Below are 19,606 nucleotides of genomic sequence, written 5' to 3' on the forward strand. Positions count from 1 at the left end.
ATTATTTTTCCTGATTTCTTAAAGCCAGAAAGTTGCCATTTGAAATGACTTTAGTTTTGTGTCATGTCTGTGATCTGCTTTTTTTCTACAAAATTAAACAACTGAATGAACATCCTCTGAGGCCGGTGATTCCATAATTTTGGGAAAAAAGGTGGTGTATGGGCAAGAACGGCGTGACCTGGGTGGGATGATTGAAGCTCGAACATGCCTCCATCTCCGAGTTACAAAGTAAATTAAGGCCAACTTTGTTTTGGAGTTTTCATTAACACATTTTTGTGGACTGGCCAGTGGTTTTTATTACAGGTGGCTTATACCAACATATGACCAGCATAATGCCTCAGTAACCGTGGCACCATCAGTACAGCTAATGTCACCAAGCTATCTATACTTGCTATTTAGTGCTAACTGTGCTAACATACAAATTGAATATATATATATTATATGCTACAATTTCATTCAACACAAGTACTGGAGCCTGACTGGGGATGTTGTTGGGCGGTGGAAGGAGTACTTCGAGGATCTCCTCAATCCCATCGTCAAGTCTTCCGAAGAGGAAGCAGAGACGGGGGACCCAGAGGTGGACTCATCCAATACCCAGGCAGAAGTCACCGAGGTGGTTAGAAAGCTCCTCGGTGGCAAGGCTCCTGGGGTGGATGAAATCCGTCCTGAGTACCTTAAGTCTCTGGATGTTGTGGGACTGTCTTGGCTGACACGCCTCTGCAACATCGAGTGGCGATCGGGGACAGTGCCTCTGGATTGGCAGACTGGGGTGGTGGTGCCTCTGTTTAAGAAGGGGGACCGGAGGGTGTGTTCCAACTATAGGGGGATCACACTCCTCAGCCTCCCCGGTAAGGTCTATTCCAGAGTACTGGAGAGGAGAATTCGACCGATGGTCGAACCTCGGATTCAGGAGGAGCAGTGTGGTTTTCGTCCTGGTCGCAGCACACTGGACCAGCTCTACACTCTCCATCGGGGTGCTCAGGGGTTCATGGGAGTTCGCCCAACCAGTCCACGTGTGTTTTGTGGATCTGGAGAAGGCGTTCGACCGTGTCCCTCGGGGCACCCTGTGGGGAGTGCTCCGGGAGTACAGGGTCTGGGGTCCTTTGCTAAGGGCTATCCAGTCCCTGTACAACCGCAGCAGGAGCTTGGTTCGCATTGCCGGTAGTAAGTCAAACCTGTTTCCAGTGCAAGTTGGCCTCCGCCAGGGCTGCCCTTTGTCACCGGTTCTGTTCATTATTTTTATGGACAGAATTTCTAGGCGCAGCCAGGGTGTAGAGGGGGTCTGGTTTGGGAACCACAGAATCTCGTCTCTGCTGTTTGCGGACGATGTGGTTCTGTTGGCTTCGTCAAATCAGGACCTTCAGCGTGTACTGGGGCGGTTTGCAGCCGAGTGTGAGGCGTCCGGGATGAAAATCAGCACCTCCAAATCCAAGGCCATGGTTCTCGACCGGAAAAAGGTGCTTTGCCCTCTTCAGGTCGGTGGAGTGTCCTTGCCTCAAGTGGAGGAGTTTAAGTATCTCGGGGTCTTGTTCACGAGTGAGGGACGGATGGAGCATGAGATCAATAGACGGATCGGTGCAGCGTCTGCAGTGATGCAGTCGCTGTATCGGACCGTCGTGGTGAAGAGAGAGCTGAGTAGGGGGGCAAAGCTCTCGATTTACCGATCAATCTACGTTCTGATCCTCACCTATGGTCATGAGATTTGGCTCATGACCGAAAGAACGAGATTGCGGGTACAAGCGGCCGAAATGAGTTTCCTCCGCAGGGTGGCTGGGCGCTCCCTTAGAGATAGGGTGAGGAGCTCGGCCACTCGGGAGGAGCTCGGAGTCGAGCCGCTGCTCCTCCACATCGAAAGGAGTCAGTTGAGGTGGCTCGGGCATCTTTTCCGGATGCCCGCCTCACTGGAGAGGTGTTCCGGGCACGTCTCATTGGGAGGAGGCCCCAGGGAAGACCCAGGACACGCTCGAAGGATTACATCTCTCGGCTGGCTTGGAAACGCCTTGGGGTTCTTTTACCCGGAGGAGCTGGGGGAGGTGTGTGTGGATCGGGAGGTCTGGGTGGCTTTGCTTGAGCTGCTGCCCCCGCGACCTGACTCCGAATAAAACGGAAGAAAATGGATGGATAGATGGACAAGTACTGGAGGACAGAAATAATAAATGGCCCATAATTAACAGCACAGCACGCCATATTACCTCAGATATTTTAAATAAAATGCTTAGAAATTACAAACACAGTCAACAGTATCCAGCAGCCACTGTTAGCAGCTAAAGGGTGGCTGCCTTGACACTTGACAGTTCCACTTACCCCAACATTTTGGTTGAGTTTTGAGTTACCTTGTGTTTGTTAGTTTCTGTTTGTATTGTTCACGTGTCTTTTGTTCCAGCTTCCCCTACTGTCACACTACACACTTGTTGCTGGTTTCTTCATTACTGTCTGTGTATTTAAGCCTGCACCAGTTCCCTGTTCAGTTGTTAGTTCTTTCTTGTTCGGTTACGTCTGCTCTCGTGCTGTAAGTACTCTGTTCTCTTTGTCTTCCCTTGATTGTAGCTGTGTGTCCATTTTTGTAGTTTGTTTACAACTACATTCCGTCATTGTTGCCTATGTGTGGATTTTGGTTTTGTGTTTGATTTTACTCCCATTTCCCCCCCTTGTTACTTGCATTGTTTATTGGACTGTTTTTCATGTGTTGGGATTTTGTACTCATGTTGTTGTTGGATTGGAGACTAAATCACCCCTTGTTTCACCATACCTCCCCTTTGGCTGCCTGCATATTGGGTTCACTTTGTAACTAAATATAACACTATTGACTTTTTTTTTTTTTTTTTTTTTTACTTTTCAGCATCACAGTTTGCTATTTTGTTTTCAACAGCAACCTGAGTAAGCTAAATGATTCTTTATTCCTAATTATTCACTTTCAATTCTACCAATATTTTTGACCAATATTACCATACACTGGCAGATACTCATGGAGTCATATTTCTACTCACAGTTTCAACCAGTAGCTTCTTGCTGGACTCGCCGATGCTCTTCAGAGCGATGTCTACATCCTTCTGGCCAGGGAGACAGTTGACGCAGTTATTCAGGGAATGTGAAACAGCCTTGGCCACCTGGAACAAGCAGCAGGTTGATAAGAGAACAAGCTATTGTGTAGTATCTGTAGAATTAATTCAGCACACAGAACTTTTTAGATTGATGAAATACTGATAATAAATTAATAAAAATGCTGTATTTAAAATATTATTATAAGTAGCTCAGTGGGCTAACTTGGGCTACCAACATGTAGACTTTGGTTTGATTTCTGGTCATGCTACCTGCCTGTATGTTTGGGCAAGACACTTCTTCTGTGTTGTCCAAGTCCACCCAGCTGTAAATAGGAACCATCTTTCAAGTCCCCAGTGAGTATATACAATTATGGTCGGACATTGACACACACCCATCATGGGCATGAATATAATTCATCTGTGTTGGACCCATTGTGCATCCAGTTCTTGTTTTTTTTTTAAGTAATTAATGATATAGGCTGTACAATCATTTCACCTTGGCAAAAGAACAGTTCAGGGTCATCATTAACAATCCAAAATTACCATGACATTCATCCATGATGATCCATCATCCAGTCCATGATGAGTGTCTGTTATCCTCCAACCACAACTGCATATCATCATTTCTCCAATAATGATCAAGGGATAGAGTTGTGTTTGTGCATAAAAGATTGTCCTTTACTATTGGTTTATAGGAGTGCATGTTTAATTAAACAAAATAAATAAATCTTGGTTCCAAATTTTCACAAGTGGCAGTATTTACACGTACAATCCTAATCAAAGATGAAACACCACAGCAGAAAGCTATCACGCAATAAAATGCATTACACCTTCAATGTTTGGAATTTACGCATATATTAACACATTTTAGAATTCCAAATGTACAACATAATCCAACAACTTTGTCTAACAAATATGTTATTTAAAATGCTTAACATAAAGTATTTTAAAGCACATAAAGCTGCGTGTCGTAACTAGAGAGCTGCGTGTCGTCAGAGCGAGCTGCAAAAAGTTTGTACCTGAGTTTTCAGAGGTGGTGTTTGTAGTTGCCATCTGCCACGCCGGTGTTTGCCAACCCGGACAGTGGGAATACCACCTCAACCGGCAACTTAGCCCTGCGACTGGACAGCAACAACGTCCGAGGCCCGCCCAACGTGGTGAATTCACTGAGGCCGCGCGCTGAGTTATTAACGCCGCGCGTCACGAGTGCCACTTCCCCGAGGCCTCGTGCAGCCACCGCGGATCCATCAGCGCGGAAACACCGAGGCCGCGCGGCACCAGCGCACTGCAGATCCATCCCGGTGACCAACAACGCAGGCTGTTAACATCGGCGATCGACAAGCTGCTCATAAGCCGACCATGTGGCCTAAGAAGGTTCTGACAGCGGAGGAAGGTGACGATATTAAAAAATCTCTGGACAAACGTATTCATCAATGAACATCTCACCAAACGGCATGCCGACATCGCCAGGAAAGCACGCTTCTTAAAGAAACAGGGAAAAATCCAGCACACATGGACTTCAAACTGTAAAATATTCATCAAACTGAACGGATCACCTGAACAAGCAAAGGTTATGGCAATAAGGAACATCGAGGAGCTGGACAAATATGAACAATAGGTATGAGGACTCAAACACATCACAGCACCATGATGCAGACTGGAGCAACCCACTCATCCACATCATCTACACCCGGAGACAAGAGAGACATAATGACTAAGGATAATGATCCGTTTATTTCTGCCCAGGAGCTCTGTCTAGATACATTTAATTATAATAACTCTGCTAACCACCCCTTCGAATCTGAAAATGATCCTGATACCTTTTTCAGTGAGAATATTGTGAGACAGTGCAAATATTTTACAGAAGAACAATTAAAAAATTATAAAATGAATGATGAAGATTTTTCAATTATACATTTCAACAGCAGAAGTCTTTCTCGTAATCTGTCCACTATTAATGATTGTTTGAAAACATCCAAAAAACGTTTTTCAGTTATTGCAATTTCAGAAACATGGTTAAATGAGGATAATAAAGATCTGGTATATCTTGATGGTTATGAATTGTTCCTGGTTAATAGGCAGACGAGAAGGGGCGGAGGCGTTGCATTGTTTGTAAGGTCAGATTATAACTGTAAACTCATTAACAACATGTCATTTACAGTGGACAACATCATGGAATGTGTTACCATAGAAATTACATCTATAAACTCCAAAAACATAGTTGTTAGTTGCATTTACAGAGCTCCTGGGACAAATATTGACACCTTTGAAGACATTATCTTAGGAATGTACAACAAAATCAACAGAAATAAGCATTTATTTGTCTGTGGAGATTTCAATATAGATTTTTTAAACCCTCACAATCATCCACAAATTACCTCATTTATAAACACCTTGTATTGTTTAGGACTGTTTCCAACCATCATTCATCCTAGCAGAATAACTATGGATACAACAACTCTCATTGACAATATTTTAACTAACGTTATATCCGGTAATCTTAGTGGGGGACTACTGGTCAGTGATATCAGTGATCACTTGCCAGTTTTCTCAGTCTTTGCATTGGAGGGTTGTTGTATGTATCGAAGCAATATCAAATTCATGAGTAGAAAAGTAACACCTGAAACAATTCATTCCTTCATTTTTTCAGAGTAAGAACTACATCACGATTGATAACGACGAGTCTATTGCTGAACACTTTAATGAATACTTCGTTAATGTGGGTAAAAATCTTGCCAGTAAAATTGACTCATCAACTAATAACTTCTGGGTAAATAATTCAACGTTTAACAAATCTGTTTCAATGTTCATTGGTGGTACTCATGAAAGGGAAATACTTGATCTGGTTCATGGTTCAAAAAGTAAGAAATCGACTGATTTTAATAATTTGGATATGGCTTTATTAAAAAAAGTTATTGATTGTATAGTAAAACCGTTCAATTATATTTGCAATATGTCACTAAGTACTGGTAAATTTCCTTCTCAAATGAAAATAGCCAAAGTAATTCCTCTGTTTAAAACTGGTGACAAACACACATTTTCTAATTATAGACCTATATCACTCCTGCCACAATTTTCCAAAAGTTTGGAAAAAATATTTGCTAAAAGATTAAATGATTATTTACTGAAGCATAATATCATTTGTGAAGAACAATATGGATTCAGAAGGTCTCGAACTACATCACATGCTTTGATGGACTTTGTGGAAAGTATAGCAACTGCAATTGACAATAAACAATATACAATAGGTGTTTTTTTTATTTACAGAAAGCATTTGACACAATTAACCATGGAATACTATTAAGTAAACTGCAGAAATATGGAATCAGAGGTCTGGCATATGAATGGATAGCTAGTTATTTACAAGGCAGATTTCAGTATGTTCAATTCAATAATACAAATTCTGAACTCAGGGATGTCACATGTGGGGTGCCGCAGGGCTCAGTGCTGGGTCCTTTGTTGTTTATAATCTATATAAATGATATAAGTTGGGTGTCGAGTTCACTGAGATGTGTCCTTTTTGCGGATGATACAACTGTGTTCTGTAGCGGTGAAAATCTTGAACAGCTTCTGGACATAGTGGAGAAAGAACTGGAAAAATTTAAGGTTTGGTTTGACGCTAATAAGTTGTCACTGAACCTTGGGAAAACTAAATGTATTATATTTGGAAATAAACAGGCACCCAAATGTAAAAATTTAACTATAAACAATAAGGAAATTGAGTTAGTAACAGAGAATACATTTTTTAGGTGTTATAATTGATAAACTTAGCTGGAAACCACATATAAATTATGTGAAATCAAAATTGTCAAAAACTATAGCCATTTTGTATAAAGCCAAAGACCTACTGCAGCAAGAAGGGTTACTTTATATCATTCTCTGATGGTACCATATATGACATATTGTGTTGAGTCATGGGGAAACACTTACAAATCAAATACCAATCCAATATTCCTTTTGCAAAAATGAGCCATACGAATCATCTGCAATAAACAATATCGTGAACCAACTCATTCTCTATTTGTGTCTTTAAATTTATTAAAATTCATTGATTTGGTCGATTACATTACAATTCAAACTTTATTTCGAGCGAAAAACCAAGCCTTCCCGAGACATGTCCAGAGTCTGTTCCGATTGAGGGAATCCAGATATAGTTTTAGAGGTTGTGCAATTTTTATGAAACCACCAGTAAGAACAAATGTAAAGGGTTTTTGTGTGTCTGTGGTTGGGGTGAGGAAATGGAACAAATGTTCAACAGAGGTTAGAATGAGTAGTACCTTAGTGAGATTTAAGAAACTACTCAAAAAGAACATTATGTCTAAGTATCATAAAGAAGCAAATATAATTTGATTTATATGGAATGTTCAATTTATAAGTGGGACTTATTGTATATTTGAATGTGTGGGTATGTATATGCGTATGTAGATATATAGATATGGGTAGGTGTATATGTATATGTATATAAGTGACTGTGTATATGTATGTATATATTTATGTTTGTAAAGTATATAGGTATGTATATAGGTATATATGGCACAGCCCAAGCAGAGGGTCACCCCCAAGAGCCTGGTCTGCTTGAGGTTTCTTCCTTATAGGGAGTTTTTCCTCACCACAGTTGCCTAGTGCTTGCTCTGGGGGTTGGTAAGGTTAGTCCTTACTGGCGTAAAGTGCCTTGATTCGACTTTCTTGTGATCTGGTACTATATAAATATAATTATAAGTGAATAGTATATTGATGTGTATGTCTGTGTGTCGACATGTAGTAGTGAATTTATATTTATGTAAATATGACTGATTAGAATTGTTGGACTTGTACTAGCAGGGGTGGGCGCTAATAAGCTTTGCTTCAACCCACACACTTTCGGACTCACTAGTTTTGTCTGTTTGTTTGTGGAATTGTTCATTTTTTTCTATTTGAATATTTTGTGTGCCGAATAAAAAACTTTGTCACTTTGTCACTTTAAATAAAGAATACATTTGGCAATGAAGGCTTCTTTTGAACACTAAATGGAAGCAAGTAAATGTCACAAAGTTTTTAAATAAATGTTACTATGTTTTGGTTTACAGCCTGCATAATTTCACAGAACTGCTTCTGTATTCAGCAGAGATGGTTTGTTATGGGCAGTAATCTGAGAGGAATCTCAGACATAATGGTGGATGAGGCACCTGCATCTTAAGTAACCCATGTAGTTAAAAATGACAAATGAGCAGAATGGCCCCCGTTCTCACCTGTGCCAGCCTCTGCTGGCTCTCAGCATCTCCTGGGGATATCAGAGCCTGCTTGGCCTCATGAATGAGAAGTGCTGATCCCTCCATAACGTCACGAGCTGAGTCCAGCATTGCTGCAGCTGCCTTGGGGTCTGTGGTGGAAGCAGCGACGCCTCGAGCTGCCTGTGCCAGTGTTTTCAGGGCCTGAGCTGTCTCCCTGGCTGCTATTCCTGCACACAGTGTCAGACGCCACCAAAGAAGACAAAACACAGACATTAAAGACAACAGCTACAATAAATAAACGCATCACAGAGGCACAATTTACACAACCAGGATAGTTCACCTCAGAATCTTTTACTGCCATCATCCTGATGTTCAAATACTGTAGGTTTGTTGAAAAAAAAAAAACACTACAAAAACGCAAATTCTTACACATTTCTAGTCAAAATATCTAATTTATATGTAATTTTAAAGACAATCACTTAACACATTAATGTTCAACTCAAACACTTGATAGAGAATATTGAGATTTGTTATACTTTACTGAAAAATGGGAGGACATTAAAAGGCTAAGTAAATTTTTTGTATATATATGGACTTGTTTTTAGATGACACAAATCTAATAAAATTTGTTATATTGGAAACATCTTTCTGTGAGAAATATTTGGGATGAAAAAAGCTATTTCTACTCAACATAATGTTTCACTGGCATATAGGAATTGACCTGATAAGATTTTTTGAAAATTGGTTCAAACTATTAAGGCAACTGTTCTTGAAAAAAGTACCTTAAAACTGTAACTGAGAACATCAAAGCTGCAAAAGGTTCACATGTATTAAAATAAATCAACATATTGATTTATCTTGCTGAACCCTACCCTAACACAGGTTCACTATACCTCAGCTTCTGATGCCGTTTACTGGGTTTAGTTAATTCAGTCCCATCTCAAGTAGTTAAGACTGCTAACAGAGTTCAGATGATCCCATTAAGTGCCTTTTCTTCAATAAGCAACACAGGAGACTTGTATAAGACAAAATGTAAGCTGCATCAAGGACAAAGTTCACAAGGTCTCTGTCTGGAGAGATTCATTCCTGAGGAGTCAGGAGAACAATGTTTTGAAAACTCAAAACATGGCTTTCTGATTGTGAGGTGTTATAAAAGATCACTCCCAGATGGATGTTCCCAGAGAGTTCAGATTTCACAATTGGCGGCTATTGTCACAAAGAAAACTAGAGATCATTATTAAGCTCACAAAATGACACCCCCAGCCCCCAAATACTAGTTGCTTGGGTGTCACATATATTGTGGTCGTAAACCTTCTGGAATCAAGTATCGTAATAAACTTATTAAGCTCTGTACAAGTAACTGACAAATATGATTTATTTGTGAAAAAAGTCCAATTATCTCCCTTTGAAGACATCAGACGAGAATTATTTTCCTTCATGCAAATCTTCACATGGTGTGTTACCATTGCGTGAAGTTGTGTTGAAACCCACCGAACAGTTTAGGAGAAGTCACACTTATAAGATAAGATCAACTTTATTTGTCCCGAAGGAAATTATTTTGCCAGAGTACTGAAACAGTAAATTTTTTTTTAACAATAAGTACAACAAATTTATCTAAAATGACTGGAAGATTTGCACAAGATGTGCAATAATATTGCATATGAGGTCAGTATCATTTGATGCATCCATTAAACACAAATTTTCAGTTACCTCCCCGTAACGATGTCAGACTTTGATTACTTTCCTTCCTGTACATAACATGTGTGTCTATATTGTGTGAAGTTTCATTAAAATCCAAACTGTTTAGGAGGAGTTGGTCTTAAAAGACTAAAGGACAAAAGGACATATGGACAGACAGACCAATGCGGCATCTCCGACACACCCTTCACCTTTTTTTTTTTTTAAATCCAAATCCATTTAAATTACCAACCAGTATAGTGTTCATTTCCTTGTGCAGCACATGTGAGCAGCTGAGCCATAGATGATCCCACTGACTTGGAGGTGCTGCCCAAATCCTGAGCACACTTCTCCAGCTAGAACAGAGAAGAAAAATGGGAAAACAATACAAACATTTGGCTGCAAAAACATCAGCCTCTGCATCATGGAGGCATTGATACCTCTGCGACAGATGGATATCTTTTGTGTGGCTTGGCTGAAGGCAATGCAGCTGCAAGTATGGCTCAGATGTGGCTAAAATGTCCCTTACCGAGTCTCCAGGCAGTGGTTTCAGTTGGCCGTTAACAGTTGCCAGTTTGGCATCTTGCAGCTCGCTTCTTAAAGTTTGGATGGCAGTGAGTGCAGAGTTGATCTCCATGGGGCCGCAGGCTTCATGAGCCTAGGAAACAAACACAATTATATGTAGTTTGCATTTAACACAGTTAGAGGGGATTTTTATAGATTGCAAATTGTCATCCTGAAGGAGCAGTTCATATAAAATATATGGCCTGAGCAGGAGAATATAATGAGATTATCTGCTGTTACTTCCAGCATATAGGAGGCAGCCTGTACTGTCACATGTGCAAATGTGTGTGTGTGTTTCCACCTTCTGTGCAGACGTCCTCAGCTCAGCCAGGCAGGTGGCCAGGTTCTTGGCACACTGACCCAGCTGCATTGCTGCAGCCTGGTCAGTTACCGTGGGAACTGATGATTTGGCTGAGGTCACCATCTTACTACCAGGCTGCAGAGCAGAAATGAATAAACGTTAATCAAAACCACATTTGTAAAAAATGAAGCCACTTTGTTAAATACAACATATTTTATTGGAATCATAAACAAAAGTTGCTCCGAGCAGTGAAACAGAATATGATCTGGTTAATAGGTATTCATGATAATGCTACACCAAAAAGAGGTTACAGGCCTACTTTCAATACATTCCCACATGGCAGGAAGACTATTAATACTTTGTTCAGCCTCATTCTAATGGAGGTCTAAACTTAGTCAATTTGAATATAGAATCAAGTCTAACAATTATTTCTTCACTAATGCACAGATGTTGAGGTCAGCATGTGTCTGTGAGTATTTTGCCTGTAGGAAGTTCTGGCTGGCAATGATGAGGGCTAGTTGTGCACTGAGGTCCTCTGGCTTGGCCTGACTGCCACGTACACCCTGGACCAGCTGTGGGATGTGGTCTGCCACTGCCTATGCACAAAAACACACACACAAAACACTCACGCTCACTAAATATTCAGGCAAAGTGAAGTTGCAAGTAGTTAACTTGAATTTTCAGTGTGAATGTTTCTATGAAAAACACAAAGCAACAAAGGTGCCTTTACAAAATATCCCACAACTAGAGTTAAAATAAATAAATAAATAGCTGAAGAATAAATGCACCATCATGTGAATAGTGTTGTGTCAGTTTGGAGCCTCACCTTGCAGCTCTGTACCAATTGCTGGTGGGCAGCAGTGTTCTTGTTGGAGGCGGCAGCATTTTGAGCAGCAGCGATGGTTTGTGTGGCTGCAGCTGCTGCCTGCTTAGCGGCATTCTGAAGAATATTGTAACACACGTGAGGAGTGAAGTTTAATTGTGCAGCATCATCCATACATTTTTAACCACATCAATGAAGCACAAAAGATTTAGAACCTGTTAACACTCTAAAATGAACTAAAAGAGGTTTGATAAAAAGTCATATATAAGACATTTTACAGATATGTTTTGATATCTTTGATGTTGCTGAAGAAATTGTGTAAATTGTTAATGTTAATGTTTCAAATTAAAGCTTGGAAAAAAAAACTGTAAAATTTTCATCATTAAATTTTTTAATTATTTGAGTTTATATCAACGCACAGCAAAATAAGGTAAAATAAAAATAAATTAAAAACTGCAGCTGAAGACAAACATTATATACAATATTTAAAGTTCGTGTCCACTAAAATCATTTTTATAGCTATATCTCCAGGAATGTCACATTTTCACTATACACTGTCAGACTGGTCCACAGTTCATTTACATAAAACGTGTGTGTGCTCATGAGCATGATGAACTTAAATCTTTTGATGAGCATGAGCGAGCTCAAATGTGCTACATCACAAACTGAGCAGTCCAATCATAGCCCATCTTGAATTTGGTCAGCCCAATCACAGCCCAGGTGTAATGTGGTGAGAACAATCACAGCCTAGCAAAAGGTTTTTGCAGGAAGGGGGAAAAAAAATTACAAAAACGTAATTAAAGTAAAATTTATTTTACATGTGCACCCCTTGCGTGTCTGTATGAGCTTTGATTCCTGAGAAAATCCTATATAAATAGCTATTACTAGGTGAGTTACCTTTTCTACGCACGGGTAAGGAAAAGAATTGTATCCATGTCATTGTATATTTCATGTCACTTTAGTTAAGGTGGAGTATGTTGCACTGCATTGTGTGTATGTTATCATCATTAATTCTCAGAGCAATTTGTGACATTCATGAGACTCAAGTGAATGATGATAAAAAGATGACAGAATGTCATATCACTGCAATGCTCTGGCATGCTGTACATGGCAGGTACATTTTAATTGAAAAAACATGCACTTTAACTCACATGCAGCACACGCTGGCCTGTTCAGATTATAATTAAAGTGCACCCTAGCCAGCCGCTACTACATAGTAAGTAAAGTGTGATGCTTGCTACCTGTCCTGAGTACTACGTGAATTGCGAAAATAAGGGCTCCATTGAGTGGGTTGTGATTTAAAATATAAGGCTGACCATGTGTGAGTATGTGTGTGAGTGTGTGTGTGTTCGTGCATGTACGCTTTCAACCTAAGGGCCCCAGCGACCTCCCCCTTGGTGCTCTCAGTCACCATAGCAAGTTTGGTGTCAATTGCTTAATTACTGTAGTTGTGCACAGCAAACACACACACACACACACACACTTTTATATATTAGATAATTAATAATAATGAATGTGTGAATTTTTTTTTTGTATGCACAGAGTATGGGTTGCAAGACCTCCCAAACTAGTAAAAAAAAAGTGACTTGTACTCCAGAAAACATGGTAATTGGAAATTCAGCATGAGAACAAAACCTCTGTCCTTGCAGCTTGATCAAAACTAATAATAAAAAATAAATATCCCAAAAAGCTTTAAATGAAAAGACAAAGCACTAACCTTCATGTGTATTTTTTAAAATACAGTTTTTTCCTTGTTGAATTATTATTAAATTGTTGAAGAATTTAATGTGTTTGTTCAAAATGTTATGGAGCAAAAACTAAATCCTGCAAATAACTTCCATTGGTTCAAACATTTTAAAACTTTGTCACCAAATCTGTGTAACATCTGACATTTAAAGAAAAAAGTCCTTTGAATGAAATCAGCATCCAACACTCACTAATCTCTGCCACCAAGTGATGCTTCCTTTTGCACTTTAAGTTTGTGTTAATGTCATGTTTTCCTAAAAATATTTTCATCCCTGGTGAAGTGCAAATATTCTCTCCTGCAGTCAGTAGTGTGGTAGAGAAGCTTTCTGACCTCCAGTCTGTTGATCAGTTTCTTCTTAATGGCATTCTGAGCAGCAGCGTTTGTGGCCACACGCAGACCCTCTGCAGCTTCTCTCAGCCTTTGCTGTTGGTCCTCATTCTCTGGGTACGCCGCTGCACCCTAACAACACACACACACACACACACACACACACACACACACACACACACACCATGTACAGATTATTGGGTGAGAAAGGAGGGGTGTTTCTATATATATATATATATATATATACATATATATATATATATATATATATATATATATACACATATACACACACACACACAGACACACACTCAGATTTTTGTAGATTTATTTGTTAAAGCCACCAGATGGCGGGTTTTATACAATAAATTTATCTGACAGTTACTGACTTGAGTTGGCTCTTAAACCCCTGTCACACCTCGACGATTAAGCCAGTGTATGCCGAGCGTATTAAAAAAGCTGGCATATATCAGGAAGTCCAGCTTTATCCTCTGGACTCTCTGGAGGAGGTGACTGAGAGGAGAGTGTTAGCCAAGTTCAAATCCATCATGGACAACTCCTCTCACCCTCTGCACCGGACTGTAGTGGAGCTGACCAGCTCGTTCAGTGACAGACTGAGGCACCCTCAGTGCAAGAAGGAACGATGCCGCAGGTCGTTCCTCCCTGCTGCTGTCAGACTGTACAATAACACTGTGAAATAACCACATGCAATATGTCCACAAATCACGTGCAATATTAATCTATCCACAGATCATGTGCAATAACAACTCGTTTACAAATCCCAGCACTAATGTCACCTTATCACATCTAAATTCCACTTCACATGTTGTAAATAAGATGCTCGTACCTCTTTTCAATTCCAATCATGTTTATATATATATATATATATATATATATATATATATATATATATATATATATATATATATATATATATATATATATATATATATATATATATATATATATATATATATATATATGCACGAGGTCTATTAGAAAAGTATCCGACCTTATTATTTTTTTCAAAAACCATATGGATTTGAATCACGTGTGATTGCGTCAGCCAAGCTTGAACCTTCGTGTGCATGTGTGAGGTTTTTCACGCCTGTCGGTTGCGTCATTCGCCTGTGAGCAGGCTTTGAGTGAGGAGTGGTCCACCCCTCTCGTCGCATGCCAGAACATGTCCTGTGAGGCTTCATCACGGCGTTGCTTTGCTATATATACACACACACACATTCTATTTCTACCTCATTCTCTTATCTTATTGTATTATTACAAGTATCATTATTATTGCTTATCCTTGCACACCCTGTTTGATGCACATTTTCCTCCACTCGCACCCATCTTGTGTGTCTTTTTTTTAAGAGCTGAAGTAACGTGAATTTCTTCACTGTGAGATCAATAAAGTCTTACCTTATCTTATATATGGGTGTCTAATAAGATTATAAGTTAAGAGAGCACAATGAAGCAAGCTGATATAGGTCGTAATATGGCAAGTACCTTGACAAATGTTGGGCATGCACAATATTTTCGACAACGTAGCCAACGTATGGCTGATACATCCTGTATATGTGGGCCATAAGTTGTAGAGAAGTTATGCAATTGTTGACACACGTTTCTTGTAGTTACTCATAAGTCGAAATACATCCAGTAATGCTGCCCACTGATTGGCTGAAAAACTGAAAACTGCAGTCCTCATGCGAATAGTTCAGACTGTTACAAATATTAAAAGTATTCACACACAGAGTAAATATAAAATCTTAATCTTACCTGTTTGTTTCAGTCAGATTCATCATCACAGCCTGATGAAAACTTATCCACATAAAGCGTCCTGATTTTGGAAAATGATGGCTGAAAATACTTCAGTTTCTTGTTGTGGTTAAAAGCAAGTCCCTTTGTGTTTTGTGCGTTTCTCAGCCTGAACCAGAGAATGTCAGCACTTTGTGCCACAACAAGAAAATTAACTTATTTTAAAAGTTGAGTCAAGGCGCCTTATTCATTCACGTCAGCATTTATCACAGACATCAGTCAATTTTTCAGCATTCAGCACACACTGAAAATAAATCCCATGATCCACCAAGACAAAAATAAAATAAAACTAAAAAAATGTTAAATTACACTGTTTGGCCTCCATGTGGAGAAAAGATGGCGTATGTGTGCTTGATGATGTGCTCGTCAATATTTACATGTTCCGCCAGCCAAACAAAAGGGCCAGCGGTGGACATGCAAACCAAGCCTGCAGTTCCTGTACCATACTGTGCAGTACCGACCCGGACCTCTCAGAGGAAACGGGGCTGTCAGCATACACTGGCTAAATCGTCAAGGTGTGACAGCTCCATTAACGTATTCAATGTATCCAGTGTATTCGCCGCATTTTTCATACATCGGCATACGCAAGGTGAGACAGGGCCCTTAGTATTGCAGACAAAAATATTGCAGGAATGAGCTCCGTGTCCCCTCTCATCATTATTAACCACTGACTAATTAGCAGGTATTGGTGCCACAGATACTGAGGCAATTTTTATACCCAGACCTAAACCACCTGTTATGAAAACAACCTCCCAGTCCACAAAAATATGTGCTAATCACCTAAACCAACTTCCAGAGCTCGTTAGTCTTTGCTAGCTTTGTAACTATGAGATATCTCATATCTCATAGTGGGAGTGTTTGGGCTTCAAACACATTCTTTGAACCTATGGGTGACATCATGCAGGGTTTGTCAACTAGATATACACACAGTCTATGATATGAACATAAACGCCTTGTGAGGAGAAAAATAAATAAATAAATCTTTGTTCTAAGTTCTGTTTTTGTTTTTGTGTTTTTTCAACCCAGAATAGATCTCCTTTACATGTAATTTTGGGTAGTCCCAGTAGAAGCTAAATGTGTTCCTACTGCACACACCATTCTGCAAAAATAGTGGTCAATGTTCAGTGCATGAGAATGATGTATAGCACACACCCCCTCCAATCCTTATGGTGTCATAATTGCATGACTCAAACTCACATGTTCACACATTGTTTCGACACAGCAGTCTCGCCATCTTCCTGCACAAACAAGTGCCTGTTGTGCTCTGTTGTGACACTGTTCTTTATTCTACAGGAGGTCAAACTAATTTTTTATTACTAATAATTTATTTTTTAGAGAGTGTGGCAGCCTCCACAGAATTTTTTTTACAAACTATTCCAGATTTACATGTATTTATATTTTCTTTTAACTAGCTACAGTTAGTGTTTCTTAACAAGGCCCATCCACCGTCATACGCGCCATATCAACGGAACAATGTCTGGTACAAATAGTGATGCACTTCACTTAATCTGTTAACTCACGGAAAACATCCATCTTGGATTTTGACAAACACCTGACAATTTGCTCTGAATGGGTCACATATTCAACCTAAGAATGTTAACACTGTGTCTACTGTATGAATATCAGTATGTGCCAAGGTGTCTTTCAGCAAGACGCTGAATCCCAATTTACTCCCATAGCTCCAGTCAGGAACTTGGATGCAAAATCTGGGCATTGCCACATGAATGCAATTGTATGCTGCTTTAAATAATCTTCGGCTGCAAAAGCAGAAACTTAAAATAAATGTAAATTTCTTGCACAATGTTTTCCTTGCATGCATTACTGTTTGCCATCATGAAATCATAAATCCACAAATATAAGTATTGAGTCAGCAAACAGGTCAGGTCTGGGAGCATGGTCTGGGCACTGCAACATCCACAACGCTAAGGCAATGTGTTGGGTCCTGGATGGCAGTCACCCAGGCAGAGAGAAAGATGGTCCATGATGATCATCTGAAATAGACTTACTGCACATTTAAAGTAAAGCAGTATGTTTTTAAAAACACGGTTTGGTCCGTTGGCTGCACTCTACTCTACGTGCACTTTAAGTCAAGTTTTCATTGACAGGGTGCAGAGCGGATTTATCAGTGTGGCTTTTGTGGAAAAGCTGCACTCCAGAGCCCAGTTTTTCACAGGCTGTGCCCACGTTCACGTGCAGCCTGACTGACTGAGGATGACACCGACCACATGCACTTATGGTCCGGTGTCAGGGGAAAGCTGAGCTCCTGACACTGGGAAACATCCACAACTTGTAAAGACATGAAAAAATAAACAATTACCCAGGAAAACTGAAAGGGATACACTAAATTTGATAATCTGCATGGTGGCGCAGCAACACTGTGCCATTGCTTAGGGAGAGCCCTGGACTACTGGTGTTGTTCAAAAACACAAAAGTACTTTTTATCTGATTACTCGATTAATTGCCAGAATAATTGATAGAATACTCGATTACAAAAATAATTGATAGCTGCAGCCCTAGCCGTGTGGGGTTCTCAACACCGTGACACCTACAGTATATGCAGGATCATACCAAAGAAATTCATGACATGCCCAAAATATCACAGCAAATGGTCTCAATGGTCACAATTCAAATGAAAGTCCTCATCGTGGGCATCCCTAAATAACTGCTTGTTTGACACAAAGTTATTCCAATGGTACCAAGGAGCCTATGAAGAGACCTAGTGGAAAATACAGCTATTTGTTGCCTTAGGTCACTGATTAGCATCCAAGTCTCATAAACATACAGGTAAACAGGAAGTACCAGGACTCTAAAGACATGGACCTTAATTCTCCCACAAAAATATGGGCATCACCAAACACCTCTGCCCAGAGACCTCATGACTCCACAATCTCTCCCCAGGTGTTTCCATATCTCAAAGTCCATGAATGTCACTGCTGAGATAAGTGAATGTCTCTACAAGTTCAACACTTTCACCCCATACAGACACACTGCTGAAGGCCAAGTTCAAGAAGTCACTGAAAGCCTGGACCTTAAGTCTTGATCCAGGACAATCACACACCCGGACACGCCGATTCGTCACTCAGCTTTTTGAGTGCAGAAATTACGGCATCGCTAACTGAAAAGTGGCACACACAAAAACTTAGAATCAGTATGTGAGATCGTTGAATCAGATGAATTTAAGCAGCGCTCACTCTTTATATACTGTACAGCGCCCTCTGTACACAAAATAAGTGGGTTCTCTAAAGATCAATATCACTTGGCACTTTATCTCCTGCTGCTGAAGGGACAGCCTCCTGCCATTAGGATAATTAACAGGGACCTCAGCAACCTCGTCTGCACTTACACAATGCAAGAAAAAAGAAAGAAAGAAAACCTTTCATTAAGTTAATGCTTAACCCCACAGCTGCTTGTGGCAGAAACTGCTACAGAAAGCTGAATAATTATCTGCAAGACATGCACGCGCATCACAGGTGTACAAACAGACAAGCCATTTTACCATAAGCAAATGTTGCCTTTGAAAATGTATTGGAACTTTAAGATGCTGAAAAATAGCTGACTTTTGTTTTCTATCTATACTCAGAATAAACTAATTTTAATGACTGACCTCAACTCACTTCAGTTTTCTGCCATCGTCTGCCTGCTGGCAACTGCTGACACCAATTAAGTAGAACATTCAATTTGCATAATTACTTGAAAGTGCTCATTTCCAGAGGAAACTACAACATGGCACAAGAGAAAACTTGACACAGCAAACTAGTCTTCAAAATGCTAAACCATTTGTTATTACAGTTTTACAGCAGAACTTCTATATCACTTGTATATATATATATATATGGGCAAGGAATTAATAGATGAAGTACACAGGCACCAGAAACATGCTGTGCAGTATTCCTAGGTATCCTCAGCAATGCTATTTCAGCACTATTTTGAACATCACAGCAGTTTACTAAGTATGACACATACAGAAAGGCACAATTCCAACACCATATCTGGATGAATCCATCAGGAACATTTATTTCATGCAGTTCTGCAGCTATTAGTGACACAATACTCACAGTGATAAAAGTCAACAACAGCTTCAATACTGAATGGAAAAGGATCCTT

At 39.9% G+C, this 19,606-nt stretch overlaps 1 protein-coding gene across 1 annotated transcript in view; it reads right to left on the bottom strand.

Annotated features, from left to right (window-relative positions):
- tln2a (talin 2a) overlaps positions 1 to 19,606 on the bottom strand; it is a 414,558-nt gene that overhangs the window by 117,990 nt on the left and 276,962 nt on the right. The window contains 8 exon segments of the mRNA XM_034187248.1: positions 2,988 to 3,107; positions 8,270 to 8,478; positions 10,182 to 10,284; positions 10,458 to 10,586; positions 10,794 to 10,928; positions 11,276 to 11,389; positions 11,620 to 11,733; positions 13,694 to 13,822. Coding sequence (XP_034043139.1) covers positions 2,988 to 3,107; positions 8,270 to 8,478; positions 10,182 to 10,284; positions 10,458 to 10,586; positions 10,794 to 10,928; positions 11,276 to 11,389; positions 11,620 to 11,733; positions 13,694 to 13,822 — 1,053 coding nt within the window.

This window comes from Thalassophryne amazonica, chromosome 2 (assembly GCF_902500255.1).
Source record: "Thalassophryne amazonica chromosome 2, fThaAma1.1, whole genome shotgun sequence".
Lineage (NCBI taxonomy): Eukaryota > Metazoa > Chordata > Actinopteri > Batrachoidiformes > Batrachoididae > Thalassophryne > Thalassophryne amazonica.